Source organism: Calypte anna, chromosome 3 (genome assembly GCF_003957555.1).
Source record: "Calypte anna isolate BGI_N300 chromosome 3, bCalAnn1_v1.p, whole genome shotgun sequence".
NCBI classification, from domain to species: domain Eukaryota; kingdom Metazoa; phylum Chordata; class Aves; order Apodiformes; family Trochilidae; genus Calypte; species Calypte anna.
The window spans coordinates 7,610,945-7,624,228 of NC_044246.1; the positions used below are offsets into that span (position 1 = coordinate 7,610,945).

The 13,284-nt window shown below is 42.7% G+C and overlaps 1 protein-coding gene across 1 annotated transcript; it reads right to left on the bottom strand.

Annotated features, from left to right (window-relative positions):
- Window positions 1-12,190: 12,190 nt before the first annotated feature.
- Window positions 12,191-12,763, bottom strand: LOC115598017 (translation initiation factor IF-2-like). The gene has a single exon (XM_030446732.1). It carries the CDS (start codon window positions 12,761-12,763, stop codon window positions 12,191-12,193), a length of 573 nt encoding a protein of 190 aa, XP_030302592.1.
- Between the last annotated feature and the right edge of the window lie 521 nt (window positions 12,764-13,284).

Sequence of the window (13,284 nt, forward strand, 5' to 3'; positions counted from 1 at the left end):
AGGCAGGCTTTCAGTTCTTCACTAGGACTTTCACAAACCTATGGAACTTAACAGTGTGCAATGTACAGCACTAATCTAGTGCTTGCTCCCAAATCATATTGATTGGGGTGAGTTTGTATGGTACAGCTTGTGCTGAGAGAATTGCTTTGAATGGGCTACAAAGAGACTTTCCAGTCATTTTTCACCCAAGTGAATACACAATATTCTTGCTCTGCCAAAGCTGTTTCACTAAATTGTAATGTTTGCATTTAAAGCAAAGACCAAAATTTTGCAGTGGCACAATTAAAGACTACCAGGTCTAGAGTTCTTGGAAAGTTATTTTTACAGATTGGAAAATTTCATGACTTCTGCAACTACCTCAGGATCATAATTTCCTTTCCTGAGGGCTTCTTCAAATGTTTCTGAAAGAGTCTCTGTTTCCTTTTCTATAAAAATTCTGAACAGAATGCAGAGGGATGTTAATCAGAGCAGTTAATCCAATAACTCTATGCTTTGTCTTTTTCTATTAGCATTCTATATCTAGCAGTCACTGACTACTAATACTTAAATTTGGAGTAATTAATTTCCTCTACTTTAACTGACCATGATCTCTATGAACATATGCATGCTTATCAGTATAAATATGTACATTTTAGGCCTTGGCTTCACACAACAATGAAACCAAATATTTACAAAACATACACAACAGAATCCTCATTTGTTGGCATGATTGATGTTTAACACTGGTGTGCAGTAAATTCATGCCAGTGTTAGTATAACCATTTCCTTAAAAAAAAAAAAAAAAAAAAAAGAAATAAAAAGAAAATCATCACTCTTACCACTCTTATAATAAATTATAATATAACACCTCTGATAATAAATTATCTTTAGAAAAAGTTCTGCACCCAGACTTGAGAAGAGAACCCCATGAGCAAAAGCAAAATGTGTAGGAAGGTGGAAGTTCGGGTCAGTTACAACCATAACATTCAGAGTAAACTACAAAGGAAAAAAAAAAAAGGATTGAGAGAAAATTCTGGCTTCATTTTGATCTTAATATTAACCATGCCATACCTCTACCTAAATCTTATTCTGCATTAGTGCAAAGTGCTTTTCAAATTTCTGACTTTCTCTATCAGTTATCCCAACTGATTTAAATATCAGATGGAATTCTGTAGAATAAAATGCTATATTTATGGGCATGACTTTCACATGGGGATACAAATATGAACACAGAAAAAGTATGAAAAATCCACTATTGACTCTGAAGCAGATAATTAGCCTCATACTGGAAACTGTTTAAAAAATATATCCTGATTTGTGAACCTTTTGACTGCATAATTTTAATAAAATTAATTATACTGCAAATTCAGAAGAGTCAAACTTCAGCATTTATAGGTTGTTCATGTTGCCTTTTTTATTCAAAGCCCTCAAAATAGATCACAAATATTAATTTATTATGACCCAGGATCTCATGAAAATACAGGGTCTCCCTGTGCCTGCCTCCTTCCATCTTACCTTTCAAGATACAACTGTTTCTCCTGCCCACCCCAGCCCAGGAGAAAGCATTTTGCAGGAGTCTGGAAACAACTTCAGCCATACAGATGAACCTTTCCGTGTGGATAATTTCTACTTGAATCTAAGGATTTTAGGGGAGACACCAAACCCTTTTCCTACACTGCTGAACTTCTGGGATTTTGCTGAAGATCTGGCATCTAACTCTACCTCAGGGGACTTTAATGAGAATTCCTGATAATGAAGGGAAACCATTAGTGCCTTCAGATCTCAACAGGACTGTACTGACTGCTCTCTGGGCTGTAGAATGACATTCTCTGTTGAAGTGATATGGCACAGGAAACCAAATTTTCATCTATTGAATGAATTGGAAAATCCTGTGTTTTTAATTAGCTGTAAAAGGACACAACAGCAGCTGGTGGTACTACAAAGCATGTGAGAAGAGTTGTCTTGTTTTGGCTTTGCAGTAGGGGAATCAAAAAGTTAAGTGCCCCCTTTTCTACAGTGAGTGATCAATGTGAATGATGTGGATTGGAGAAGATGTGGGGTTTTAAACATAGGCTTTTCCCATTTCCCTTCAGTGATGCTGGGTGGCTGCTCATTTACTCTTGCTTTATGGCCTGTTTCTATCAAAACTGTATTAGTCATAGACTCCCTGAGGTGTTTTACAACATTTTTTGAACAACAGGCAGCTGATTTACAGGGAAGGCACATCATCATACAGGCTCAAATCCTCCCTAGACTTGCATGTTCTTGGGCAGGGGAGGGTGCTTGCAAAAAATCTCTTGGGGAAAAGAAGAAGGCATCCCCACAGTGGGTTTCATCTCTCTGTTATTCTGTAAACTGCTCTGCTGCAAAAGCAAGAGAGCAGAAATTGCAGGTGTCCAGGTGGCAAGCGTCCCTCCCCTGCATCTCTGCTTTGGTCTCAGTGATGGAGAAGCTAAGCAGAAGTGCCAAAATTGCTCAGTTAATGTCCCTTGAAGCTGTAGGAATTGGACACACATGTTCCATGCTCCTCATTCTAGGAGTGCACAAACCTCCCCACAGGCTTCACTTTCCCAGGGGTATTCTCACTCAAATAAAAGGGATATTGTACAAGAGCATTGAAGACTGGGGTGGGTAAGAAATGAACATTACCAGAAAATTAATATTTTCTGTGTTTTGCTACAGTTTGGCACCAGCCTTTGGAAGTATACACAAGCAACATTCTCATTAACCTATACTTAGTTCATGGATACACGGATGAAAACAGGTTTAAACTTTTCCATGTTTTTTCCTCCTCCCTCACTATCACTCTCAGAATCTCATTTATTCAAAATTCGTACCAATTACTAAAGTCTGTCAAACTGTTTCCCTTCAGCATCCAGCTTTGGCACTCACAGTACTACCATCCTATTATGATACTGTGAAAATGGAAGATTTATGTAAGTGCTAAATAGCCAGTACTATTTATCATTATCAAAATTATATACCCTTCAAGATCTGGGCATATCAAACTTAAGCCTCTAGAAATGGTCACATTTTAATCATATTTATATAGTTTTGAGTACTAAGTTCTGAATACTTATGTGAAGAGTTTCCCTGTTCTGATAAGTAATTTACTGTTATCACAAAACATTGAAATCCTGGCTAACATTGCAGCTATATAACCACAGACTGGCTATATTTACTCTAGTATATATATATGTATATATATACACACATTTATATATATATATAAAATATGCTGTGCATATATTTACTGTAGTACACCTTCCAGACTGATCCCTCTAAAGCCTTTTCCCCTTCTCCCAATTTCTGTGCAGGTCACTATACTTTCAAAACACTCTCTATAGGTTTTTAATTGTTTCTAACAAATATAATGAAAAGTGGAATATTTAATTTAAGGAGCAGCAAACACGTACTTTATGAAAAAATTCCAGGTCAGTGATCAAAAAATATTAACTGCATCCTGAAGATGGAACTGCACAATTTTGTGCAGATTTGTACAGTGCAGATTTGTCTCTGCTGTAATATGAAGAAGTATCTTTTCCAGCTCATTTCATACTCTGCTGAGGAATTTTCTGAGTGTGTTCCCTATATGAGGACTGGTCTCCATCAATTTCTATTGGAAAGAAAGCTACCTTTCAGAAACCAAACCAAACTAAACCAAACCAAGCCATGCTTAAGCTCACCAGAGCAGAAACATTTCCTTTTTTTAAACCTCCCAAAAATGAAATTTGTGTTGGCTTAAGCAAGCTCAGGTGAGGAGATACTAAGGACATTTGTCTGTGCTCAAAGGTGGGCTATTTCAAAATTAACTTTTTGTCCCCCAAAACTACTGAACTTCATTCTTCCAGGTGTTTTCCAAAGCAGCATCAAATAATCCAGTAGGTATCCTGTCTTTTCCCCGTTTATTAAATGCACAGTGCCATAGGTGACTATCCACACAGATTCTCCAGCAGCACTTATAAATAACCACCTATAGAGATATGGTGGGTTGACCTTCACCAAGTGCCAGACACCCAACCAGCTGCTCTCTCAGTTCCCATCCTCAACAGGAAAGGAAGGGAAAATGAAATTAAAAGCCTGCAGGTCAAGACAGAGGGATCACTCACCAGTCACCCTCGTTGGCAAAACAGACTTGACTTGGAGCAAATTAAATTAATTTATTGCCAATTAATAACAGAGTTGGATGGTGAGATATAAAGTAAAAAAATTGAAACACCTTTCCTTAACCTTTTTTTTCCCAGGCTCAGCTGCATTCCTTTTTGTAATGAAATGAGTGAGGCAACCAGGTGCCACTAATTACCAGGTAGTGGGCATGAGCTTGTGTCAAGCCCACCTGTGCCTGATTAGGGTGGGCCCCCACTGCACATGAGCAGGATTAGGGGGCCAATAAAAGGTGAGGCCTGAGACACAAGCTCAGCTCACTCCTGAGCAAGGCCAGCAGAGAGGTCAGTTGAATCCCGAGCAGTAGCACTGAGCCAGACTAACCAGTCCTGAGGGCAAGCAACTCAGGGCACTGTTTGTGCACTTCTGCTGGAACGCCTGTTGGACCTTGGAGTGCCATGCCCTAAGAGAGGTTTGTCTTGCAACACCTTCTCTTCCAGCTCCTCTGCCTTCCCTCCCAAACCCAGGCAGTGTAGTGGGACAGGGCCTGTGGTCAGTCCACGGCAGCTCTTCTTTTTTCCTTTGTCCCCCTTGCACTTCTCCTCCCTGCTCTAGCATGGGGCCTCCATGTGCTGCTGTCCTTCAGGAGGACCCTTATCCAACTTGGGCTCCCTGTGGGCTGTAGTTTCCCAGGTGTCACCTGTCAACATCTGATCCTCTCATGGGGATGCAGGAGAAACCCTGCTCCAGTGTCTGGAGCATCTCCTCCCCCTCCTTTCACTTTCCTGTTTACACACTGCTGTTGCTGACAATCTGTAAAAATTTTTTGAAGAGTTTTTCCCTTTTTGAAACACAATTTCCCCAAGGCACCACCAGAGTGGCTGAGAGGAACCTCTGGATTTGGCTGGAAGCATCTGAGACTGGCATGGGGCAGCCTCATGGTGGCTGCACCTTCCCCTGCCAGCAACTGGGCACAGACACTGGACACAAGAGGTAAATAGAGCCCTAAACACATGGTTTACACATCTGTCAAGTGTGTGACTCATTTTAAAAAATATTTGAAGTGCCTTAACCAGATTTTAAAGGGGTGCAGCTCTCTAGATGCTCTGAGGTCACATATTTCTGGTGTGCATTGGCTGTACACTGCAGTAACACCGAATGTTTATTTTTACAACCTAGATTCAATTAAACATCTGCTTTGAGACCTGAACCTTATCAGCTTGAAGAAAGATTTTTATCAGTTTAAAGCAATGGTCACAAAATGGTTTAGAAACTTGTGCCAAGCAACTTGATCTGCCCTCAAATTCTGCCCACCCAACCGTCTCTGTGCTTCTCTGTTTCTGTCACCATCTACATCTGATTGATGTAGTACTTCAAATTCAGAGATTAATGATCAAGTTACCCCATTTTAGTTATCTGATTTTGAAGGAAAGAGTGTGATTTGAAATGTGGAGGTTAAAAAAGGAAAATATTTTGCCTTGCTATGGCTGAAAGGTCATTCTTGAGCGTAAGTGGTTTAAATAATTTATTGTCAGCTACTGAGTCATAACAGAGTGACTGATCTGTCTTGTACTTCTGTGACATTCTATTTTTTTAAGCTGCTATTGTTTTATTCTGTGGTAGGATTAAAACAACTCTCAACTGCAGTAAGCCAGAAATGTTTACACATGCTGTAACTGCAGAATAATGCATCAAATCTGCACCTTTCACAGCCTGACTATCAGAGAAGTGCCTTGGTGGGACTACATGCTAAAAAGAAGTGTTTTGCTTGGGAACAGCATGCCTCTATCAGCTTTGAGTGCATCTTTTATTTTCTAAGCAGCCTGTTCCTACCAGTATTCAACAGGATATGATTTGAGATTCCAGTGCTGATCTACTTTGTACATTTCTGCTCTGGCACTGAGAGTCTTCACATCTCTTTAAACTTGTCTTCTTTACTTTGTGTATTTCACTGTTACTTTAAATCTAGTGGGGGTGATAGGCCCCTTATTACACCTTCTAGTAACTCTGAAAAGTTGCTTGAAAATTAAAAAAATATCTCTCAGCTGCTAGCATTTCACAAATTTAGTTTTGTCTCTGACCTAAACATCAAATAAATATAAAAATATTTTTGTTTTCCCCACATAACGTAAAATATTTGTATATACCAAAGACATTCTGGATCATGTTTTCTGAGAGAATATGGAAATTTGGTTCCTTGAATAGTGTATCTATCAAAATGTCTGTCCTATGACTACTTTGATTAAAAAACCTTCCTTCTCCATAACTGCAAATGCTTCAAGCTGCTGCGTAAAACATCCAGAACAACTTTCTTTTAAGAAAGACTGCACAGTCCTCCTCTTTCCCCATGCTTCTTTATCCTTGTCTCTTCGTTTGACCCTGAGCAATGACTGTGGACAGGAGCTAAGGGCTCTGTGGGAATAACAGGGATCTCATTATAAGGAAAAGATGCACTTGGCAGAATTCCTGTAATTAAAGAAATGAGGAGTAGAGTCACACTGTCACATAAAATAAAACATAAAGGGAAAAAAAAGTCACATAGAAAAGGAAAGGAAAGTTTTCCCTGACCTTTCCTGTGCAATGTGTGTCCTGCCCAGTCTGAGCTGGGGCATCCTTAGGAGTCTGCTTCCTCAGCACAGATAGAGGTGGAAGCTAAAAGCAAGCAAGGTAAAAGAACATGTGAAATCAGACAACTGAAAATCAATTGTGGAAAATCTGTTTTTAAAAGGAAAGAGCTGCTGCTGTAAAGACTGTACACTCACTTTGTACTCCTGCTGTGCATTAACAGGTGCCAGAGAAGGAAGGAGGTATATATTTTTGTTGTATTACATTAAGAAAACCAACTTAATTTCTTCTTATCTCATTCTAAGATCTCCTACTGGTATCCCATACACTTCAAAATTTGGGAATAATAATATTGATCTTAGTTGTTGAAAGGGTGAATTAATTTTTTTGGAAGTGTCTCCATTACTTGAAAGCAAATCATTATAAAAATCAGATTATGTTACCAAATAATAAGCTTAGAACTTGATTTTCAGTCTTGACTAGACCAGTTTTAGGTCCACAAGGCTCCATCTTAACATACTTTTCTGCTTATATGTTTTTCTCACCAACAGTCAGATGGTTGTACAGTGATGTTTGAAACAATCTAATAACTTGGAAAATTGTGGAACGCTGTCATTTGCAATGGCAATTCTCTGAAACTGTTATGTAATGTGAATGAAACCATATTCTTTAGATGTATTCAACACTACAAAAATTCCACAAGTCATGTCTCAGTTTTTCAGATGTACTTGGTGAATGGCCTTAGTGGCAGCCTTGGTCATCAGCCAGTACCATGATTTTGCTTTTCTTCCACATGACTTCACAGAGGGATATGTGGTTTGCCCTGATTTACACAATGGAAAACCCGACAAAGTGCAGCATGAGTAAATTGTGGCAGACAAACTTGATCCCTTCTCTTAGACAAGAAATAATTTCATTGACAAGGGTAGCTCTGCAGATTTGATCTACTTGTAGCTCAGTAGAGCTTTTGGTGCAGTGACACCTGGGGAATCATTAGTTAAGCTGAAGAGGATGAGGATTAGTACAAGAATGTCAATACAGTAAGGCAGGGGCCAAAGGGGAGACAATGAGGTGCATTGTGCTCACAAACCATCAGGCTGGGTGAATTCTGCTCCTGAAATCCCTCGGGGAGCAGCAGTTGCTCAGCCTTGGCCAAAGGGAGGGACCTGCCAAGTGAGGCTGCTGGTGAGATGGTTTTCAGAGGTGCTGCCAGTGCTTACTGCTTCATATCTGGTGATCAGAAGAAAAAATTGGAGTGACCATAATGTCACAGTAAAGCCTAAAGTAAGAAAACCATCAGGACAAAATTGGACAATGCATGTAGGAGCTATGTATAGAAATTTCTAAAATGGACTGGGTGTTACCACCTGAAAACAAAAGAAGAGAAAAAATGCTTGGTAACAGTTGGCCAGGAGGTGATTATTGGCCAGCACTGTGTTGGAGCAGTGAAAATAGCAAGGTTGACAACAGCTTAGAGTTGACCTCTTCTGAGCTCTTAACCTGGTCATATTTACTACCTTCTCTAAGCCCTGTAATTTCATCCATCTTGAAGGAAGCTCAACTCAAAAAGAAAAAGAATACACAAATGCAGTGCAGGTAAACAGAAGAGTGGAGGACTCCTGTTAGAAAACAGAAGTTCAGCAAAATACCAAGAAAGCAAAAGAAAAAGTATGGAGTGGGAATTATAAAATGGAACATTATAAAGGGGCATTAAAACAGAGACTGGTGAGCTAGCTGAAGTCAAGACCAATACATTGTCAGGCAAGAAAAATGAATGTGAAATATTCAGAAATAAATTGAAGCTTAAAATTAGAAGTTCCTCTTACTATTATAGCAATGAGGTTCTGATGTTCCAGAGGAGCAAAAAAAAGAGGGAGCAAAAAGTGAATGGTCATTGTAATTATATGAACTTCTGAATGAAATTATCTGATTACAGATTCCAGGTGATGAATGGCACCATAGCCAAGGAACTGGTGTTACCCAAGAAGGTCCTTCAAGGATAACTTCAAGGAGTTCTTAATAGAGATAACTGAGTTGATTTCCTTATTGAGTTTGTTCACATCTTAGCTGTAAATTCACAACCACAGGGCACCCAGAGGAGGACAGCACAGAGCCTGGGGACAGCAGTGGCATGAATACAGGCACAAGAAGTGCAGGAGACCAGAGATGCAGAAAGATGAGGCTGCAAATTCAGTGGTTCTCAATGTGTAAGAAATATTGTGTGTTGTGTGCCAGCTTCTCCAGCTGTCCAGCTGCACAGTGCTCACTTTATGCTCTCCACTTTTCTTGCAGGGCTGTTCCCTGTGAGGGCTGCCATGCTGAGGGCTTTGCACTTCCAGGGAGCCCCACATAGCAGGCAAGTTCTGTATTGCATAGTGAGAGGAGAAGTAAATCAACGTGGTGGGAGATGTGCAACTTCTTATTTCCAGAGATTTGCTCCTTATTTCCAGAGATACCTTCTAGGAGATAATAAAGCAATATTCCCCAGTTGAAAAAATTAAACCCAAAACAAGTCTTCCAAATAATCTTCACCTCTGTACCTTCTTAGAACTATAATGTAAAGACATCTATTATACCTAGGAGCTGTACTATGCAGGTTTGAGCCTCTGGTCTCTGCTCAGCCAAAAACCTTGTTATAGTAAATGGACTTTTTTCTGTAAAGGGCATTATTTAGCAGTGTCACTGGAAAATTTATTCCCCTACCTTAGGCTTCCCTAAACAGCTCCTTGACTGTCTTGACACTTACTTCTTTATACAAGACATTATCCAATATGTGTTTCCTAGGATCATTGATTCTAACGTGTATACACTTGCTTTAAAGGCTCATTTTGCATGACTCAAGGTTAAATATATTTATGGCACACAATTGTACTAGGCAACTGGGCCTTGATTTATAAAGTATTGATATGTGTCTTAAAGCAAGGCAAATTCAAAGCCAAGCTGGTCTCAGCTTGTTTTGAATCTTTAGAAAAAAATCTCTATTTACTAAAATGCATTCTGCATTATGTGAATAAATGATTTTTGCCACAGTCTCAAAAATAGAGGTTATAGTGGATGAAAAGCTATGCACTTTTTAACCCTGGTCTAATCATACTGTGATTTACCTTTTGTTTTGGTTTGTTTTTTAGTCCCCATATGAACAGCCCATGGGTTAATATATTACCCACCTCAACCTGAGACCACCTCAGCTGTATTTTGTATGCTTGCAGCTGGGAGGCCCTTAACACAAATGTAACAGCTAATGCAAGAGACAAAGGAGAAAAGACAATCAAATTATCTAGGATGGGTTTTTTTCAGCTACAGCTTCAATGGCATAAATGAAATGGGATGTTTCTAATCCAATCTTAAAAGAAAAGGCTTGCACCCTGTGACTCTGGCATCCAGGGATGCTGAGCCCTTGGAGGTTGAGGTGCAGAAGCTCCAAGGACGAGCTGAAGGGTCACCTAAAGGACTCAGCCATGGGGGCTTTCTGCTGCTCTGAAACCCCAGCCTTGTTTTGGTTGCTGGGTGTAGTGTTCTTTCTGGTGCTAATTTTAGACACAAGGTAAAAGGAAAGCATAGATGGGCAGTAAAGCAAACATATACACAGCTCAAGAACAGAGGAATCTTTCCACAACAGAAAGTCTTTATTTTCTGTGTATGAGAATTTATTATTTTTTTTTGCCTTTTATCCCACAGGTATTTTTTAGTGTTATGAATTACACATTGAAAAATGGTGAGTTCAATTTTGTTGTTGTTGTAAGCGTTGAAAATTTCATACCCAAAATTTTATATCTTCTTTCACAGCCTGTGGTCACAGGCTACTTGTCACTAAGGATCCTATGGCATGTTCTGAGGCAAGTCCTGGCATCAGAGTGTAGGATGCAGCCTCAAACATGAGTGATGGTGGTACCCAGCTGGAGCATGAGGAGGGTGAAAGAGGGTCAGCACCTTGGGCTGCCTGCATGAGGGTAGCAGAGGATCACCAGTGGCAGGTAAAACTCCTTCACTGACTGCAGAACATGTGAGATGGACCCTGCATTTTAAAAACTGATTTTTGAAAGCAGCAGGTAATAGAAATAATATTATTTATAGAATTAGTACATAATTAGAACCCTCCGAAGTATATGCTGTTGGTTTATTTATGTTTTCCAGGGCACCAGTTAGTAAACTTTTCACTTCCATGTAACCAAGAAATACATCAGCAGGCAAACAGAATGCACCCGCTTCCCCCATACATTAGCAGCTTCATAGCAAGTAATGAAGACCACAATAACAAGAGCTAAATTCTGAACTTTCTTTGTGTTGAAGGATTTTCAGATAAATTTATTGGTCTCTTAAGACAGAAGCATGGAAGTGTGAGACGCTTCAGTTTGCTGTAATAATTTTTCCACGTACATTTGCAGGATCTTTTAAAAAGTGAAATATTTCTTATGTTGTTCTGGTTCAACATGCTATAATTGTGCACAGGCACACATTAATACATTATTTGGCTCTCTGTGACTTTGTAGCATGCCCCGATTAGCTGGAAGGGGTGAATATTTTAAGCAGGTCTTCTGAAAGATTGCTAGAAATTAATCAATACCACATTAATATATATTAAGGGGCTATATGATGATATGTGGCTTGGTTGGTTTTATGCCCCATTAAGGAGGCATGTTTAGTATGCAACAGAAAATTATCTACCTTCTATAACAGGACTAAGATCTTCAGCTAACAGGTGCTCATATCACTCAATTAAAAGCAATAAAATTCCTATACCAGCGAAACCCCCACCCCCCGAAAAAAAGGAAATAAAAAACAAACCAAAGAAAAAAAACCACAGACAGAAGAAAACACAAACAAAAAATAAATAGAACAAAAAACAAAAAACAAAAAACAAAAACAAAAAAAAACAAAAAAAAAAACAAAAAAAAAAAAAAAAGGGAGAAAATTAAAGATGAGAAATCATCACGGATTAACGGGAGACTTCCCCACATAACCTCACTTCTACTCCGGAGGCACTTCGCAAAGCCAAGGGTCGGGTTTTGCAACCTTGACTTCTCGCACCCCGAAGCAAGGGTCGCGGACAGATTCCACCCTCCACCCCCCGGCTTGCTCGGCCATGCCCGTCCCCCGCAACCCTCCCGTGGCGTCCCACCGTGGAGGGAATCATCCAGACCCCCGGCATCGCGCCTCGGAGGTGCCGCCCGGTGGCCGCAGCCACTGGGACACCCGCCGGGCTGGGGGTGGTGGTCGGGGCGGGGCCCCGTGAGCTCAGCGCCGGGCGGGCCAATGAACGGCGCGGCGGCACCGGCACGGCCGGGGTGCCCCTCGTGCGGCGGCTGAATGGGGCGGGCGGCGGTGGGCAAGGGGCGAGGGGTACGGGCGCGCCCCCGCCCACCCCGGGGCCGAGACTGAAGGAGGCGGCGCCGCTACCCGGGCACAGGTGCGGTGGTGCTGGTGGTGGCGAGAGCGGCGGCGGCGCGGGTGGGTGGGTGGGTGCGGAGCGCCCTCCTCCCGGCGGCGCCCGGCGGGGGATGTGCCGGCCGCCGGGGGCGCGCCGCCCGTGGGAAGCGCGCTCCTAACGCCACCTGGGCGGTGCGGGCAGCGGTCGGCGCGGAGCGGTCGGCGCGGGGTCGTCGGGAAGCGGGCAGGTAGGAAGAGAAAGGCCGGGTGGGAAGGGTCGGAGGGGGCTTTTGTTTGGTTTTTCTCTCGTGTTTTGGGAGGGTGCGGCGAACGGGGCCGCCTGGGTTGGCAGCGCAGCGGGGGTGACCGCGGGGAAAGTTGCGGGGAAGGTCCCTGCGCTGAGGCGGCTTGAGGAGCCGCGGGACCCGCTGCCTGCGCGTGCGGAGCTGCGCTTAGGGCGGCGGCGGCGGCCGCCGTGGGGCTCCACGGACCGCGGTGGGGCTGCCCCCTCCCCGGGGTGCTCAGAGCAGCGGCTGCTCCCGAGGGCTTCTGCGGTTCCTTGAGCAGCGAGGGGAGGTTCAGTCTGCCCCGCCGGTGGGATCGGGGACCGCGGCGGCACCGCATGGCTGCCCTGTCCTGTGGCGGCCCGAAGCGGGAGCCCTGTAGCACAGTTCGACGTGCAGCCGACTGCCGCGCTTGTTCCGCCGGGGCAATACCGGAGCGCACCGCGGTGTGCGGACTCCGCCATCCCGGCTTGTTGGAGCCCCCGCTGCGTCCCCGCACGCTGAGCACCGTGTCTTCTCCTCACTATATCAACGAAGTCCCTGGGGGTTGTACAGGAGTGCGGGCTGTCGCGCAGCTGGAGTTTGGGAAGGCATCACTAGGAAGCGTGTGCGCTGCCAGTGCACCCCCAGAAGCAGAACCCAAGTTTTTTAGTTAAAATCCGAGCTAGGAGTGTTCTCCTCACCGTGTAAATCCCGGGGCACGGAAACCCAAAAAAGGCTCATGTGTGCAGGACTATGGATCTGCTCGTGTGGGTTTTCTTACTGCTTAACAGGCTTCTGATTGCCTCGGATTACTTTTGGAATAATGCAAATCCCAGCAAATATCTGTGCTGACCATATATAGAAGTAGTCACAGACAGAAGAACTGTAACTTCAATATTCCTGACACACATGGAGAAACTTAAAAAGCAAATGAAAGCCAAGATGTGTCTTGCGGATGTGTTGTCGTCCAAGCAGTATATTTTCTGGTGTTTAGACCCTATGT

Coding starts and splice junctions, on each gene's coding strand:
- LOC115598017 (XM_030446732.1), bottom strand. CDS start 12,763: ATGGCGGAGTCCGCACACCGCGGTGCGCTCCGGTATTGCCCCGGCGGA.